At 40.1% G+C, this 16,310-nt stretch overlaps 1 protein-coding gene across 12 annotated transcripts in view; it reads right to left on the minus strand.

Annotated features, from left to right (window-relative positions):
• DOCK10 (dedicator of cytokinesis 10) overlaps positions 1 to 16,310 on the minus strand; it is a 277,788-nt gene that overhangs the window by 72,085 nt on the left and 189,393 nt on the right. For all 12 annotated transcript variants that reach the window (XM_055109148.2, XM_034955285.3, XM_034955280.4 and 9 more), the window contains exons 19-25: positions 14,056 to 14,148; positions 10,074 to 10,197; positions 9,760 to 9,881; positions 9,310 to 9,396; positions 6,363 to 6,455; positions 4,516 to 4,634; positions 2,325 to 2,394 (exon numbers count right to left, since the gene is read on the minus strand). In XM_055109148.2, the coding sequence (XP_054965123.1) occupies positions 2,325 to 2,394; positions 4,516 to 4,634; positions 6,363 to 6,455; positions 9,310 to 9,396; positions 9,760 to 9,881; positions 10,074 to 10,197; positions 14,056 to 14,148 (708 nt within the window). The remainder of the gene's footprint in view (positions 1 to 2,324; positions 2,395 to 4,515; positions 4,635 to 6,362; positions 6,456 to 9,309; positions 9,397 to 9,759; positions 9,882 to 10,073; positions 10,198 to 14,055; positions 14,149 to 16,310) is intronic.

The following is a 16,310-nucleotide window of genomic DNA, read 5'->3' on the forward strand; positions in this document are numbered from 1 at the left end:
TATGTGTGCATTTTGCATATTGTAGATGAAGTGAGTTAGCAGCATTTAGCACCACTGAACTTGAAATGGTGTTTAGATAACTTCTAAATAAATACAAATTGTATTGAATATCACATCTTTGGAGGACATTCAAGCACGCACTGTAACAAGAGTCCAATCACAGAATGATAGAACTGAATGTTCCTTTGGTCATTTCATCTCATGTCACAGAGGAGAAAACTGAGGTTCAGAGAGGCTGACTGCTCAAGTCTAGAATTGACTAGAATCTAGTCTCTTACTTGCCAGCTTAGTGTTCTTTCCCGAGTAAAATGCGAGTTGATTATATTTATTAGGAGGTATTTGTTTTAGATATGTTAAAATTTATTATAAAATTATCAGCCTAAAATTCCACATAGGTGTATTTTTGGATTTGAATCACTTAAAGCAAGTTAAGTAGATAATCTCCTGTATTATAAAGTGAGATGGTCTTGTTGGGTATTTCAGATACCCTGGTTAAAAATAAAGGTCACGCCAGGATGCATTTCTAATGCATCTCTCCAGGAGCATCATCGGTAGAAAGTCTGAGATTTGAGGTATTCACAAAGAGCTAGCCTTGGTAATCACAAAAATAGTCACAACACCGGAGGGTTCTTAATGTAATTTTCAGTGATCCCACTGACATGAGGAAAATAATATGTGTTGAAATGGAGATGCCTGTGTGTAAGATGGATCAGTAACTTTTTTTCTCCTTCTCAGTCCCTTTAAGGATTGAAATGAAACATTCGGGTAATGAAGCATTGAGAGGGTGAAAGTTCTCCAGGTGATTCTGTTGAATGGTAAATTCATCGATACTCTATAAAACTAAGCTATGACCCTATCTTAGGGAGCAAACTAAAAAGGCTTGTGTAGGTGGAACTGGCTTTTTGCAGTTGAGATGTGGATCTTACTGGGTAAAATTATACAATAGAGAAATTATTGTGAAATAACTATTTTTGGCATATAGCCTATGTTTAAAAAGGGCACATACTCATGCTTTGGCATTTGGGAAGACAACCAACATTTCTGGCAGATAGAAAACATATGGATATAAAAACTGTAATGAAAAAAATTTCCTTACAGATGGTATCTCAGAGGGGTTCACTCCAGAATGCAATTTCTGGTTACTTCCTTTTATGGGAGTGTGGAATTTTTTTTTTTTTTGAGATGGAGTCTTGCTCTGTTGCCCAGGCTGGAGTGCAGTGGCACAATCTTGGCTCACTGCAAGCTCTGCCTCCCGGGTTCACGCCATTCTCCAGCCTCAGCCTCCCAAGTAGCTGGGACTACAGGCACCCACCACCACGCCTGGCTAATTTTTTGTATTTTTAGTAGAGACAGGGTTTCACTGTGTTAGCCAAGATGGTCTCAATCTCCTGACCTCGTGATCCGCCCGCCTCGGCCTCCCAAAGTGCTTGGATTACAGGCGTGAGCCACCACGCTCGGCCGACTTTTTTTTTTAACAAGTTTCTAGACATCTTGAATATATGAGTATCTGTCTGTGCATACATATGAAGAGAATACAGTTTTTTGATGAAAAAGCTATGTCTCAAAAAGATTTAATCTATGCATAGGAAAAAAAATAAGAGATTTAGGTCCTCTATGTATTATAAAGTAATTTAAGATACTCTTCTGTATTTCTGGATGGGTTCTTTCTTTTCATTCAAGAGGATGACATTTAGGTGGGAACTATGAAAGTGCAAACATCATCACAAGTTCACTGGCATTAATCCACAGGCCAACTGGAAATGAGAATAGAAGCGTCTCTGAGTGAACACTTGATGTAGGACACTGGAAGAAGCAGTGCACACTGATGGAATGGGCAAGTGGTTCATGCCAGAAGATAAAGGACTTAACATACCAGAAGCAGGTACAAATATACAGTAACTGGGAAAATGAAATAATGCCTGAGAAAACAATAGAAAGAGCTAAGAAAGCATTACAGAGGAAACACAGAGCATTCAACAAACCAACAGGAAAGTCTTCCTTAAATTAACACAGGAATCTCATTTACTTGTAATGTTGACTTCAAAAGGACAGCACTTTAGTTTTCTCCTCTATCTTTTTCTTTCCTCTCTCTCCCCATTTAATTATTTATGTGCACAGGTACACATTATTTATACATTTAAAAATTCACCTAGCCCATTAATGCAAAGAGATGGAATTCTAAGTAGCTAAGGCAAATTCCTGATATTACTGTGGTGGGCACCACTCAGTTAAAGGGAGAAAACTTCCCACTTACTGCAGACAGGAAATGAGACAAGCCACACAGCACAAGGGGATATGAGCAATTTCCAAGAGGCATTTCATACCTTAATATATGACTGGACAGAATGATCCAGCTGCTCCTCATGGCACTTGGCCACAATGTCGGTCAGAACCCTGCAAAAGCAAAGCTGTTCAGTGGCCTTTCTGGAGAGGGCAGAAAAACCCCGCTTTAGTTTCTCATTACAGTGCTTTGTAAATTGGGTATTTAATAATTACTAGGTGAATGAATGAACCAATCTCTGACTCCTTCCTTGCCCTCCTCAGCCCCATATCCAATACTGGGCATTTAATATCTATAGCATCAATGAGCCATTTCCATCGATTAGCCATTTCCAACTTTGAAACAACACAAAGATGTAAGTAGTGTTGTAATATCACAATGGAGACTTTTTGTCCAAGTTGAATGTGCTAATTATGGTCTGTGCGTTTTTGACATTATCTTTTTGCAAAAGGGATTATTTTTAGTGCCTAATTAAAATTTTAGACTTTTAATTTCAAATTAATAATCATATTTCATTTGAAAAGGGCTTGCCTTCCAACCTATAGGCACTATATATGCTTTTGGAAAAAGTAATTAGGTTAAGATGCAGTTGTTTTGTTTTGCTTTGTTTTTCCCTTAGCTGGGTTGGGGTTTCTAGCAGCAACGATGTACAGGTGGATCTTTTTTCACATTAACACTACCAGCTGCTCCATGGCTATAGTGCTTAGGAATATCTCAGAATTTCAACAGATCTATCAGCTGCAATATCTAGGAGTCTTGCCAACACAGACACACATTCACATGCTGAAAAGAGCATGAGTTGAAGGCACAGCTGGGGACTTTTGATGCAGGTCCAGAACTGGATGGTTGTGAAGGCATTAGAGATATTTAAATTGTCCAGAATTTCAGGCTCTGCTTTAAAAACTAGGCTACAAACCCTCATTCAGAAAGAGGTCAGTAATATGCCTGTGAGTTAGAAAGATACTGGAAACATTTCAATGCCAAAAGTAACATTTTTTTCCAGAATGCTATGACTAAATTTTTTTAAAAAATGAACAGCACAAATATATAATTTAATAATTAATTCAAAACACTATCTCTATAAAGAAGAAATTGTGATTTGTGAAGGCATTGGCCAGATTAGAGATGTTGGAAGAATTCAGTATAGCCAAATTTAAAGTGAGAACAGTTAAAGCATTTAATACTTAAAAAAAAGGTTCTTGTGGGAATGCAAAATTATACAGCCACTCTGGAGAATAGGCACTTTCTTAAATATCAAACATGCAACCACCCTGCCCCCCAGCAATTACACTTTGGGCATTTACTTAAGAGAAACGAAGACTTATGTTTACACAAAACCTCTACATGAATGTTCATAGCACTTTTTTTTTTTTTTTGAGACGGAGTCTCGCTCTTTCACCCAGGCTGGAGTGCAGTGGCGCAATCTCAGCTCACTGCAAGCTCCGCCTCCCGGGTTCATGCCATTCTTCTGCCTCAGCCTCCCGAGTAGCTGGGACTACAGGCACCCACCACCACGCCCGGCTAATTTTTTGTAATTTTTTTTTTTTTTTTTTTTAGTAGAGTTGGGGTTTCACCAACTCTACTGTTACATGTTAGGCAGGATGGTCTCGATCTCCTGTCCTTGTGATCTGCCGGCCTCGGCCTCCCAAAGTGCTGGGATGACAGGCGTGAGCCACCGGGCCCAGCCGTTCATAGCACTTTTATTCATAACAGCCCTAAACTAGAGACACTCCAAATGTCCTTCAACAGGTGAATAATTAAACATATGTGGTGCATCCACATCGTGGAATACTACTCTGCAATGAAAAGGAGTGAACTACTGATAGATGCAATGATCTGGATGAATCTCCAGAGAATTATGTTACATGAAAAAGCCAATTCCAAACATTTACATACTGTATGATTCTACACCTGTATGGAAGATATTGCCAGTGGGGAAAACCAGGTAAAGGGCACATGGGAAACTCTGAATTATGTTTTACAATTGCACATGAATCTACTGTGATCTCTAAATAAAAAGTTTAATTTAAAAATCAAAGAAAAAGAGGTCTAACACTTTACTACTAATAATAAGAGATTAGAAGGTAAGGAGTCAAGAGTGGAAAATGCTTAAATTTGAGATGTGTTCAAATGAAATGTAAACACACAACAGTAGATGACTGTTTAGTTATAATTAAGAGTTTATGTAACTACACATTATAAAGTCTCTCCTCTTAAAGTTGTGTTATGGATACCTGGTGACAGTTGTAGTTATTTCATCTTCCTCATTCTGTACCAGAACTTTGAAGAGCTGATTCAAAATTATAGGCAGAAAACTCATGATTGCATGAATCTTTTCCACATTCAATAAGTTCTGTAGTAAATTGGCAGAAAAAAAGGATACCAATTAAATTTGAAGCATGTCCTACATTCAAGACCTGAAACTATAAATCTATGAGAAGAAAACATAAGGAGAAAAACTTCGTGACATTAGACTGGGCAATGATTTTTTGGATATGACCCTCAAAGCTCAGGCAGCAAAGTGAAAACAGACAAATGGCATATCAAACTAAAAGGTTTCAGCACAGCCAAGGAAACACTCAATGGAGTAAAGAGACAACTTTACTCCATTGAATGGAGGAAAATATTTGCAAACCATACATCTTAGAAAGGGTTAATATCCAAAATATATGAGGAACTCAAACAACTCAATAGTAAGAAAACAAATAACCCAATGAAAAAGTGGGCAAGGGACCCAAATAGACATTTCTCAAAAGAAGGTGTACAAATGGCCAACAGATATATACAAAATGTTCAACATCATTAATCATTGGAGAAATGCAAATTAAAACCACAGTGGGATATCACCTCATATCTGTTAAAATGGCTGTTATCAAAAAAGGTGAAAGATAATAATTATTGGAGAGGGTGTGGAGGAGAAGGAACACTTGCACATTGCTGGTAAGAATGTAAATCAGAAGAGCCACTATGGAAAACAATATGAAGGTTCCTCAAAAAATTAAAAATAGCACTACCATATAATCTAGCAATCCCACTACTGGATGTATATCCAAAGGAAATGAGATCAGTATGCTGAAGATGTCTATTCCCATCTTTACTGCAGCACTATTCACTGCAGCCAAGACATAGAATCAATCCAAGTGTCCATCAACAGATGAAATGGGTAAAGAAAATGTGGTACATAAACATAATGGAATACTATACAGCCTTAAAAAGGAAGGAAATTAGGTCATTTGCAACAACATGGAGGAACCCAGAGTATATTATGCTAAGTGAAATGAGCCAGGCACAGAAAGACAAATACCGCATGATCTCATTTATATGTGGGATCTAAAAAAGCTGAATTCATAGACGTAGAGAGTGGAATGGTGGTTATCAGGGGCTAGGGAGGGGAGTGCTGGGAGATGTTGATCAAAGGATACAAAATTTCAGCTAGATAGATAGGAGGAATATTGCACAACATGGTCACTATAGTTAATAAAAATGTGTTATATTCTTAAAAATCTCTAAGAGAGTGGATACTAAGTGTTATAACCTTAAAAATTATAAGTATGTGATATAATAAATACAGTAATTAACTCAACGAAGCTGTTACATAGTGTATACATATTTCCAAACATACTGTATACAATAAAGGTATATAATTTTTCTTTGTTAATTAAAAAATGAATACATTAGAAAAAAATAAAGTATATTCTGCTGGTATTTTTTTCAGAACTTGAGTATGAACACTGTAGCCCACCTTTATCTGGCTTTATTCTTTATTGCAATTAGTATGGAATATAGGCATGATGGTCATGTTGCAAGGACTCGTGATTTAATAATTAATTTAGAATAAATTGATTCTGATTTTCAATTATTTTTATTTTGGAAAAAACTGATTTTTGCTTGTCTTTTAAGTCAAGAAACAGAAACTATTCAGAAATTATGAAATAAAATCATTTACTCTCTGAATTGATAAGGTATTAAAAAATCTTGAGTAATAATCATCTCCCAGTTTGCCCATCGGTGGAAAATGTAAAAGTCTCTTTTGCACATTTTTACCCTGGAGATCACTGAAACTGCTTGCATGTCATGTTACCTTACAAGAGCGGATGAAATTTGAGGTAGGTGACTGAGACATATCTTTCTCTCTTTTTTGGCACTCTTGGAAAAATGCATTCACATGTGGATCCTACAACAGCAAAAAAAAGTATTTATTTCTGATGACACGTAAACCATGTTACAAACACAAACCACTGTGATGTGAGGTAAGCATTTCTGTAGGATTGATGCCTCAAAGTGCAAATGCTTTATTAAGGAGTCAGAGGAACAAAGCTTTGATGTGGACATTTCTGGCCTAGTGAAGGCTCTGCATGAACTACAAAGCCCACTCTCTCTTCTATTTCATTCTAAGAGGTTTTGTTGTTCTATTCAACCACATGACAATGGCTGGAGAATTACTTCCCTTGGTTGTGCTTTTTGTGTTTAGAAAAATTTTCTTCATTTATCTTCCCACTCCTGCTTCTTCCATAGACTTCTACCAATTTCTTCTATACCATCCTTGACACACATGACAATGCGTACTCTTTAATATCTACAGGGCATATTTTTAGGCTTAGAATGCCTGAATTAGCCCCAGATTAGAAAGTCCACAACTCATTATCTTAGGATAGAACTGACTATAACACTTGAAATTTACTTCCAGAAGGTGGTACCTGGAAAATTCTCTAAGTTCTGCCCTGAGGGTGGGAGCTACAGTCAGGCAGTGAGATAAAGAACTTGTGTGAGGACACACTCTGAATGTTTCCCTGGCTTTCTATGATTCCAGAAAGGCATTTGTAGCTTGGGTTTTCCTCATTTCCCTCAGGCCACTGTGTGTGTGTGCGTGTGTGTGTGTGCGCTATTTTCTCTTTTCTAAGTGTAGCTCTTTTTTGACTAGAGACAACTGTTTTCCCTTTAAGTATCAATTCATTGATTCGTCTATTTGCTCATTATTTATGGAAAGCTGACTGCATACCAGGGTCTTAGCAGGCACTGAGGGAGGACAGAGCAGAGGGCAAGGAAGGCCCAACCCCTTCCTCTGTGTACCTTCCATTAAGGCGGGGAGGCCAGCATGACACCACTACTTCCACACACACCTATGTAATCACATTTGATGAGCACTTCAAACACAAAGCAGGTGCCATCTGGATGAGTGATAAGATGGCCCAGCTTTGTCTGTTGGGTCAGGGAACAGGGAAGGCTTCTTAGAGGAAGTGACAACTGAGCTAAGATCTGAAGGATGGGTAGGAACCAACCAGACCAACAAGGGGAAGGGGGGTGTCCACCCCCTGCAATATGGTTTGTAATAGCCACGGTGGGGGTGGGGGTGGTGGGGAAAGGGGAGTGCAATTACTCCCCATATTGCAGGGAGTGTCCACCCCCTGTGATATGGTTCATAATAGCCAGGGAGGGAGAGTGGGAGAGCTTCCCTTCCCCACTGAGGAGGGGCTGAGTGTCAAAGGGATCACTGGGTCTTGCGGGAACTAGGTGGATATTGTTTGGCTGGAGGGCCTTGGGTGTTTGAAAACTGAGGTAAATGCTGCCAGCGCGTGGGTGGTGAGAGTCGAGGTAGAGAGAGGGTGTGTCGTGGTGAGTCAGAGACCTCAGCTATTTGGAGAAAGCAGCTGGAAGCATGAGAAAGAGAAACTGAGGAGCTGCTGAGATATACAAAAATATAGGGTTTGGTGGAGATTGAGTGTTTTGTGGAACTTGACCAGGGCTGATGGCATCAGAGAAAAGATGGGTTTAAATCGTTGTGGGTGCAGGGCTAGGGATAAGAAGTCAATTGGACTTGAAGCCTCAGAGGTTGCCGAGAGAAATTTTGGTCCAATGTATATATGATGCCTGGATTATTTCATTTTTCTTATGGATCAAGTATGGCTTACAGATAAAGCAGCATGAAGCAAAAAATGAAAAGCAGATACACATTAAACTTAAGAAAGGAGAAATACATATTTTATGTACTTGTAATAATGTATAGTTTATATCTGTTGCCAGAAAACTCACATTGTGGTAAAATAAATTGCCTTGCAACAGAAGGAATGAGTTTGTGGTAATTTAACAATGGTAATAATTATACGTGTATAGACTTTTGCACTTTATGAAATATTTCTCATTTTGATCACATTTTGAAATATTTCTCCTTTGGATCACATTTGCTACAACCTTAGGTAGCAGAGACTCTGTTGATATCGTTTCTTGAGGAGGAAATAAGGATATCAGAAGTAAAGTGACTTGTCCAGGGTAATGGAGCCAGAAATTAGGTGGGGTGGCTCTCGAATGCAGTTCTGCCAACCTCATGACCTTCCCATTAGGTGAGCCCTGGGAAGGCATTGGGGATTGGACTTGGTTTTCAGGTAAAGATCTGAAGTCTGTCTTTATTTTTTTGTTATTATTTTTGAGATGCAGTTTCGCTCTCGTTGCCCAGGCTGGAGTGCAATGGCACAATCTCAGCTCAACGCAACCTCCGCCTCCCGAGTTCAAGAGATTCTCCTGCCTCAGCCTCCTGAGTGGCTGGGATTACAGGCATGCGTCACCATGCCTGACTAATTTTGTATTTTTAGTAGAGATGGGGTTTCTCCATGTTGGTCAGGCTGGTCTTGAACCCCCGACCTCAGGTAATCTGCCCGCCTCGGCCTCCCAAAGTGCTGGGATTACAGGAGTGAGCCACCGGGCCTGGCCTTTATTTTTAACATTTAACATTTTTAACACATGAGTATGGTCAGTGGAAGCAAACCCTACTCCAAGGGGAGTGTGATCCTATTAAATACACTTCTGGTATTTTGGTCTGAAGTTTTATGGTGTCTGGGCTTAAGGGATTAGGACATTTTATCTATCTTGAGGGAGGCATCAAATTATGCCCTTAACATTCTTCCTTTGTAGTATTCAAACACCTGCCTTTCTGACACTTCATGAAATGATTAGTCTCATCCTGTAAATAGGGGAATTACCTCATGATGCTGTGAGTTAGAGAAAATGCTAGTATTTCAGGTCAACATACTCACCTGAGTATTTACTGTTGATACAACAAATGTCGACACTTTGAAAAGTGGTTTGCCACCATCAACCCATTTAATGTCACTCCCACCATGCTGCAAAATAAAGTTTGTTTACTGTCACTGGGACAATTCGAGAGAAAGAAAATAAATAGATTGTTTAGTTTATGTTAATGTGCTGTTCTGATCCATTAATCTTATATCAGCTATAGGTGGAAAATAAAAGATGCAAATACATTTAGCACTATTGGTAGATGAGACCAATATGACATCGGGATCATTTTTAACAGATCATTTCCAGTGGCCATAAGCTAAACAAGAGATGTGGCATAGGTACACTTGATTCATAGCTACAAGGGACATGTCCACTATGATCTTAAGTAGCAGAGAAAGAAGATAATCTTATGCCATTAAGCTGGTGTGCTTTTTTAAAATCTTAAATTACACATTATTCAATACCTTTCCGCTTGCAGAATCTTGAAAGCTTAAATAATTAGGAGGCAGACTTGTTGCTATTGGGATGTTGTACTCTTGAGAAGCTATCTGATCGTGTTTCATCAGAGGAAGCCAAGCATATCCAACTGTGCAAAAGAATAACCAACAAAAATTCTGAGTACAAACCTCCATGGTAAGAAGTCACAATAACGCTATTTATTATTTACGAACACTAAATTTCATGAAAAATAATTCAATAAATCAGGGCTTTGAAAACACTCTCCAAACCAATTCAAACAGACGACATGTGACTGCCTCAGATTTCTTCCTGGCAGTACCTGACGTTTCCAGAGCCTCCTTCTTTTTGGCATTAGCTTTTGCATTGATGTCACAGGTGATGTGATAAAAAGAAAACAAAATATGGTGTTTCTCATGGAGTTGTGTTGGTAGCTCAATTTTCACCTGCAACGAAAGAAACCATAGTTGGACTGAGATTAAAATCATTTGCTCAATATCAGAGCAAGACAAAGCATAGCTTTTTAAACAATCTTTTTTTTTTTTGAGACTGCGTCTTACTCTGTCGCCTACGCTGGAGTGCAATGGCACGATCTAGGCTCACTGCAACCTCTGCCTCCTGGGTTCAAGTAATTCTCCTGCCTTAGTCTCCCCAGTAGCTGGGATTACAGGCACACACTACCATGCCAAGCTAATTTTTGTATTTTTAGTAGAGACGGGGTTTCACTATGTTGGCCAGGCTGGTCTCAAACTCCTGACCTCAAATGATCCGCCCGCCTTGGCCTCCCAAAGTGCTGGGATTACAGGCATGAGCCACCACACCAGGCCTAAAAATTCTTTAACTGAAATCTAGGTCCATGTTTAATAGTGCTGGATGCACTGATTTAATGCTCAATAAATATTGTTTCTGCTAGCAGTGATGTATTCACATGTTGATATTTTTACTTTTTTATTGTGATGGATGATGATAATTTAGAATACCTAGTGTTTCTCATAAGATAATTCATGCTACTAGGGTATGGACTAAATACATGCACATACATATGCATAAACACACACACAAATGTAACTGCAGAATATAGATAAGACACACATCAAGGAACTGTCATTAAGGGACACGAATTGAATAAACAGTAAGTCCGTGCCTCCCAAAGTGCGGCTGGGGACCAGTTGCGTAAGCATCACTTGGAAGTTCATTAGAAATGCAGAAGTTTTTTTCATTTTGGAGACAGGGTCTTGCATTTGTTGCCCAGACTAGAGCGCAGTGGTACGAACACAGCTCACTGCAGCCTTGACCTCTGGCTTTTTTTTTTTTTTGAGATGGAGTCTTGCTCTGTCACCAGGCTGCAGTGCAGTGGCACGATAGCTCACTGCAACCTCCGCTTCCTGGGTTCAAGTGATTCTCCTGCCTCAGCCTCCCGAGTAGCTGGGACTACAGGAGCACGCCACCACACCTAGATAATTTTTGTATTTTTTGTAGAGATAGGGTTTCACCATGTTGGCCAGGATGGTCTCAATCTCTTGACCTTGTGATCCGCCCGCCTCGGCCTCCTGAAGTGCTGGGATTACAGGCATGAGCCACTGCGGCTGGCCATGACCTCTGGCTAACTTTTCGATTTTTGTTGTTGTTCTTGTTGTAGAGACAGATGTCTTACTTTGTTGCCTAGGCTGGAGTCTCAGACATTAACCTAGACACACTCAATTGGAATCTGCCCTTTCACAGGATCCCCAGACAATTCATATGCACATTGTTGAGTAATATGGTATAGTAAATGATGCAGCTTCGGCATGGAATTGATCTCTTTTTTTAAAACTAACAAACATATCTGTGTTACTGTGAGAACTAATGAGACATTTTGGGAACTGACCATGCTGTAGCTATACAAATAATGCTTCTGAATGAAAATAAAATAAAAATGGATCTAGGTAAACAATATACTGAATGAAGGGCATACTCCCTATTTCTGGGAAGAATTGTTTTCAACTAACTGTTTACATTTTATTGTGCTTTTGAGTTTTCAAAGCCTTGCCACGTACACCATCGTTTCATTTTCCCCAGTAGCCTTGTGAAGTAGCATGGCACAGTGTTAGGAAGCAGGGCTGCACATGTTAGGGGGCTCTGAGTTACTGTGAAGGTGATGTGGTCAGTAAGAGGATCTTTCAGGACAAGAACCCACATCTTGGGATGATCACTTTGCATTGGAACTCCGGTAAGCTGCAGGCAGCTCAAGCTCAGCAACTGAGTAGTTCCCAGAACTGTCCATATTCTCATGTGAAAAAGCTCATGGCTTTCATGAGGCTTCCAGGAAACACATGAGAATGAGAAAGATTAAAACAGTTAACAACAGTAAGAATATTAATTTTTTAAAAAATCATATATCTACAGAAAATGCATCTTCCAGATGGGCTTTGTCAACCAGTTGACCCTTTGGCCAACCAATAGCAGTAAATATTCTGTAATGTGGTCATGGTTTTTGCTTAACTGTTTTTCACTTTCCGTCCTGAATTTGTGGGGGAAAAATTAAAGAGCACTAAACGCATATGGAAGAGTGAAATAATGTCAGGCAGGTAGTTTCACTGGTGTTCCTTTAATTGGTTTTTAAATGATTAATGTGCACAGTGTGGGAGACAGAAAGACAGCACCCACTAGATGTCCAGAATGTTCTAATCCTGCCAATATGCTACCTTACGTGGTAAGTAGGACTTAGCAGATGTGATTAAGTTAAGGACCATGAGATGGGGAGATTATCCTGGATTTTCCAAATGAGCACAGTGTCATCACAAAAGTCCTTATAAGAGGAAGGCAGAGTCATAAGAGAAATGATACAGAAGCCGAGGTCAGAGTGATGGGATTGTTGGGAAGGCTCAAAAGCCAAGAAATGTGGGCAGCCTCTAGAAGCTGGAAAAGGAGATGAACTGGAATCTTCCCTAGAACCTCCTGAAGGCTCGTCACCCTGCTGCAAGCTCGATTTTAGCCCTGTGAGTCATTTCAGACTTCGTACCACCAAAACAGCAAGATAACAATTGCATGCTGTTTTAAGCTGGTAAATGGTGATAATGTGTGAAAGCAGCCATAGAAAACGTCTACAAAAGCTGTGATATTGTGAATCTCAGGCATCCCATCAGCAGGCTGCACTAGTCAGACCTTCACTTTATGGTTAGAAATTAAATTTTTTCACTGAAACTTGTTTTTTTAAAGTTGTTTGTAACGTAAGCTAACATGTATATAGTAATTGACCATGAGCCCAATGACTTTCTAGCTGTTAGAGCAGAATGGTGAAGCTTCAGGCTGTGGAGTCACATGGTCTGGTTTGATTTCTCTCACTTATTATGTGCCCTTGGTAAAGTTACTTGACTTCTCTGAGCCACAGTTTTCTCATCCATCAAATAGGGAGGTAATAATAGTGCCAACTTCTTGGAATTACTGTGGGGATTAAGGGAGATGATGTGTGCATGGAATTTAGCTTGAGGCTTGGCACACAGCAGGAGTCTTGGAAGTCTGCCAGGGCAAGGCTTGTTCCCTGTCATGTTTAGAGATGACGGGATCCAAGCTCACTTAAGTTCAGGCATGTTATAAGCCATGGAATTGGCTCAGGCTCTAGTTCTCTGTTCTCTTCCTTATGACATGAAATGCTGCCATTCATTGGTAAAGCTATTTAACACAATCTCTTCACTAGTCAGTGAAATAAAAGAAAAAAAATTATTCACTGAAAAAGAAAAGAAGACAAGATATATCCCAGCACTAAAAGCATCTTTTTTTTTAAATTTAAATTTAAATTTTTTTAGTTGAGATGGAGTCTTGCTCTGTTGCCAGGATGGAGTGCAGTGAGTGGCATGATCTCAGCTCACCACAATCTCCGACTCCCTGGTTCAAGCGAGTCTCCTGCCTCAGCCTCCCGAGTAGCTGGGATTACAGGCACGTGCCACCACGCCCAGCTAATTTTTGTATTTTTAGTAGAAACGGGGTTTCACCATGTTGGCCAGGATGGTCTTGATCTCCTGACCTTGTGATCCGCCTGCCTTGGCCTCCCAAAGTGCTGGGATTACAGGCGTGAGCCACTATACCCGGCCAGCATTCCATTTTTTTTTAAAAGGTCACTCCTGTCCTGAAATACATGAATTTGCAACGTACTCCTGGAACAACTGCCAATTAATATAGTTTAGAAATATTGGTAAGTACATACCTGCCAAGGCATGTCCTTAGTCTGATGAGGTCTAGAGAGAGTGTTTTTCACTGCACGGTTATCTGAACATTCACCCACCTTTCTTAGGAACCGCTGGGGGCAGTGGAGGGCTAGCTCTTACCTCATCTGAGAAATCCGGATTCTGAGAGTGGTGCAGAACTGCTGTGTAGGCGGCTGAGGTGAAGAGGGGCCCTCCAGGTTTTCCATAAATACACTGTTTGAAAAGTTATGAGTTGAACAATTATGAGTGTCTGAGATTATCCCTGGGTGAAAAAAAGTCCATAACTCTTCAGTACCAACCCTGGGACAATGGCAAACTTTGTGATAACTTGCCAGGCTAAGCTGGCATCTAATTAACCTTGAACTTCTTTGGCCTACTACCCTGCATTTATTATACAATGAAAGCTGCTGAAGATAATTTGATGGCTTTCATTCATCATATAGTTAATACGCCAGGGCCAAATACCTGTGAGACAGGAATAATACAGGGTGGCCACAGGAGAACAGAAAATTCCAGGCAGAGGTTTCACATGCCTAGCAAAAAGGATACTGTTGAAATAGCTGCATAAGTCAGTGGCCAATAAGACCCTAAAAAATGAGATGCGGGCCAAGCTGGTTAAGACCAACTGTACCCAGCATGGTGCTGGATTTGACCTAGGTTTCTCCTAGGACCTCATTATATGCTCATTGACATACTAAATCACACTCCCCCCAGTACCTGGGCGGTTCTAAAGTTTCTTTAGAAATCTTCATGAATGTAAAGAAACCCATAAAGATAGAAGCCCTAAACCTTTTTGCAGATGACTATCTCTCTTGAGTACACCCACACTCTTCTTTCCTGAGTGTGTTCTTTTTGCTTTGCAGTAAATCTCTGTACTTTCACTATTTTCTGAGTCATCCTTGAAATCCTTCTCATGACAGTGTCAAGAGCCTATTCACCGGCTGGGGCTGGGGTCCCAAATACACTGTTGAAGAAGTTATGAATTGAACAATTATGAGTGTCTGAAATTATCCCTGAGTGAAAATAAAAGGCCATAACTCTTCAGTTACCAACCCCAGGAAAATAACAATGACTCAGACAATGACCTGGGACAACGGTCAGTGTTTGCGGACCTCCCCTAGCCTATGGGTATCACTTGGACCAATCTGACTCTTGATTTACATGGAATAAGGGCTAACTTGTTTAAGACTGATTCCTTTAGAATGGCTTCCTGAACAGGCCCTGATATGGTCAGGCTTTTCTCCCCACCCAAATCTCATCTTGAATTATAATCCCGACATGCCAAGGAAAGGAAGTGATTGGATCCTGGGGCCGTTTCCCCCATGCTGTTCTCATGACAGTGAATGAATTCTCAAGCGATCTGATAGTTTTATAAATGGCAGTTTTTCCTGCACTCACACATGCTCTCTCTCTCTCACCTGCCACCATGTAAGACATGCCTCTTTCCCTTCCACCATGACTGTAAGTTTGCTGAGGCCTCCTCAGCCATGCAGAAACTGTGAGTCTATTAAATCTCTTTTCTTTATAAATTACCCAGTCTCGGGTAGTATCTTTATAGCAGTGTGAGAATGGAGTGATACAGGCCCCATGGAACCAGCTCTGGTCTAGAGTTAAGGTCTTGTGCAACCACAAGGCTTAGATGGACCCCAGCTCCTGATACGCCAGCTTCCAGGATAGGGCTGGTTACCATCTCCACCGCAGCATGCTACTATTCTGTCCAGCCCCAAATCAGGCCAGGGCTGTGATATGGCACTTCCTTATAACTTATAAGCCCCCTTTGTCCAAAGCTCAGGACCCCTCTTCTGGAGTCTGACAGTTAGCTTTGCTGTATCTCTGTGTGGTATTTTAGAATGCAGTGAAGCAAGGGACGCACATGTGATTGTTATTCTTTTCTAGAATTTTCCTCACAAAAACACTGCTCTACAGGCCAAACGTGCTTGCCATCTGATCATTGCCTCTGTTTGCCTGACAATTATATTTCACTTGAATTTTTCTCTCCTGATGCTAACACTATTTTGGAGTTGGGTGCCAGTGGATGCTGACAGTGGCTCAAGACCTTTTTTTTTTTTTTTTTTTTTTAAAAAAAAAAGACTCTTTTTTATATTTACCTGAATTAATTGCCTGATTAATTCAATCACTCAAATTGATTATTGTTCTTCTGAATAATGCTACAAATTAGAGGACTCAATTTGTACCAGGCAGAGTGCTTTAAGAGACTACCACAGAGAATGGTGGGGGTTAGTTAGAAATTAGTTTTGTCCTCTACTACCTCATTCCTTTGATTTGCCAAAGCTAGTAAGATTGGCAGCAGGCCCACTACAAATAATTTCCCCCTCATTTTTTATGGGTTACTTTATGTTGTTTGAAATCCCTAA

The sequence above is a fragment of the Pan paniscus genome, chromosome 13, assembly GCF_029289425.2.
Source record: "Pan paniscus chromosome 13, NHGRI_mPanPan1-v2.0_pri, whole genome shotgun sequence".
In the NCBI taxonomy this organism is placed as follows: Eukaryota; Metazoa; Chordata; class Mammalia; order Primates; family Hominidae; genus Pan; species Pan paniscus.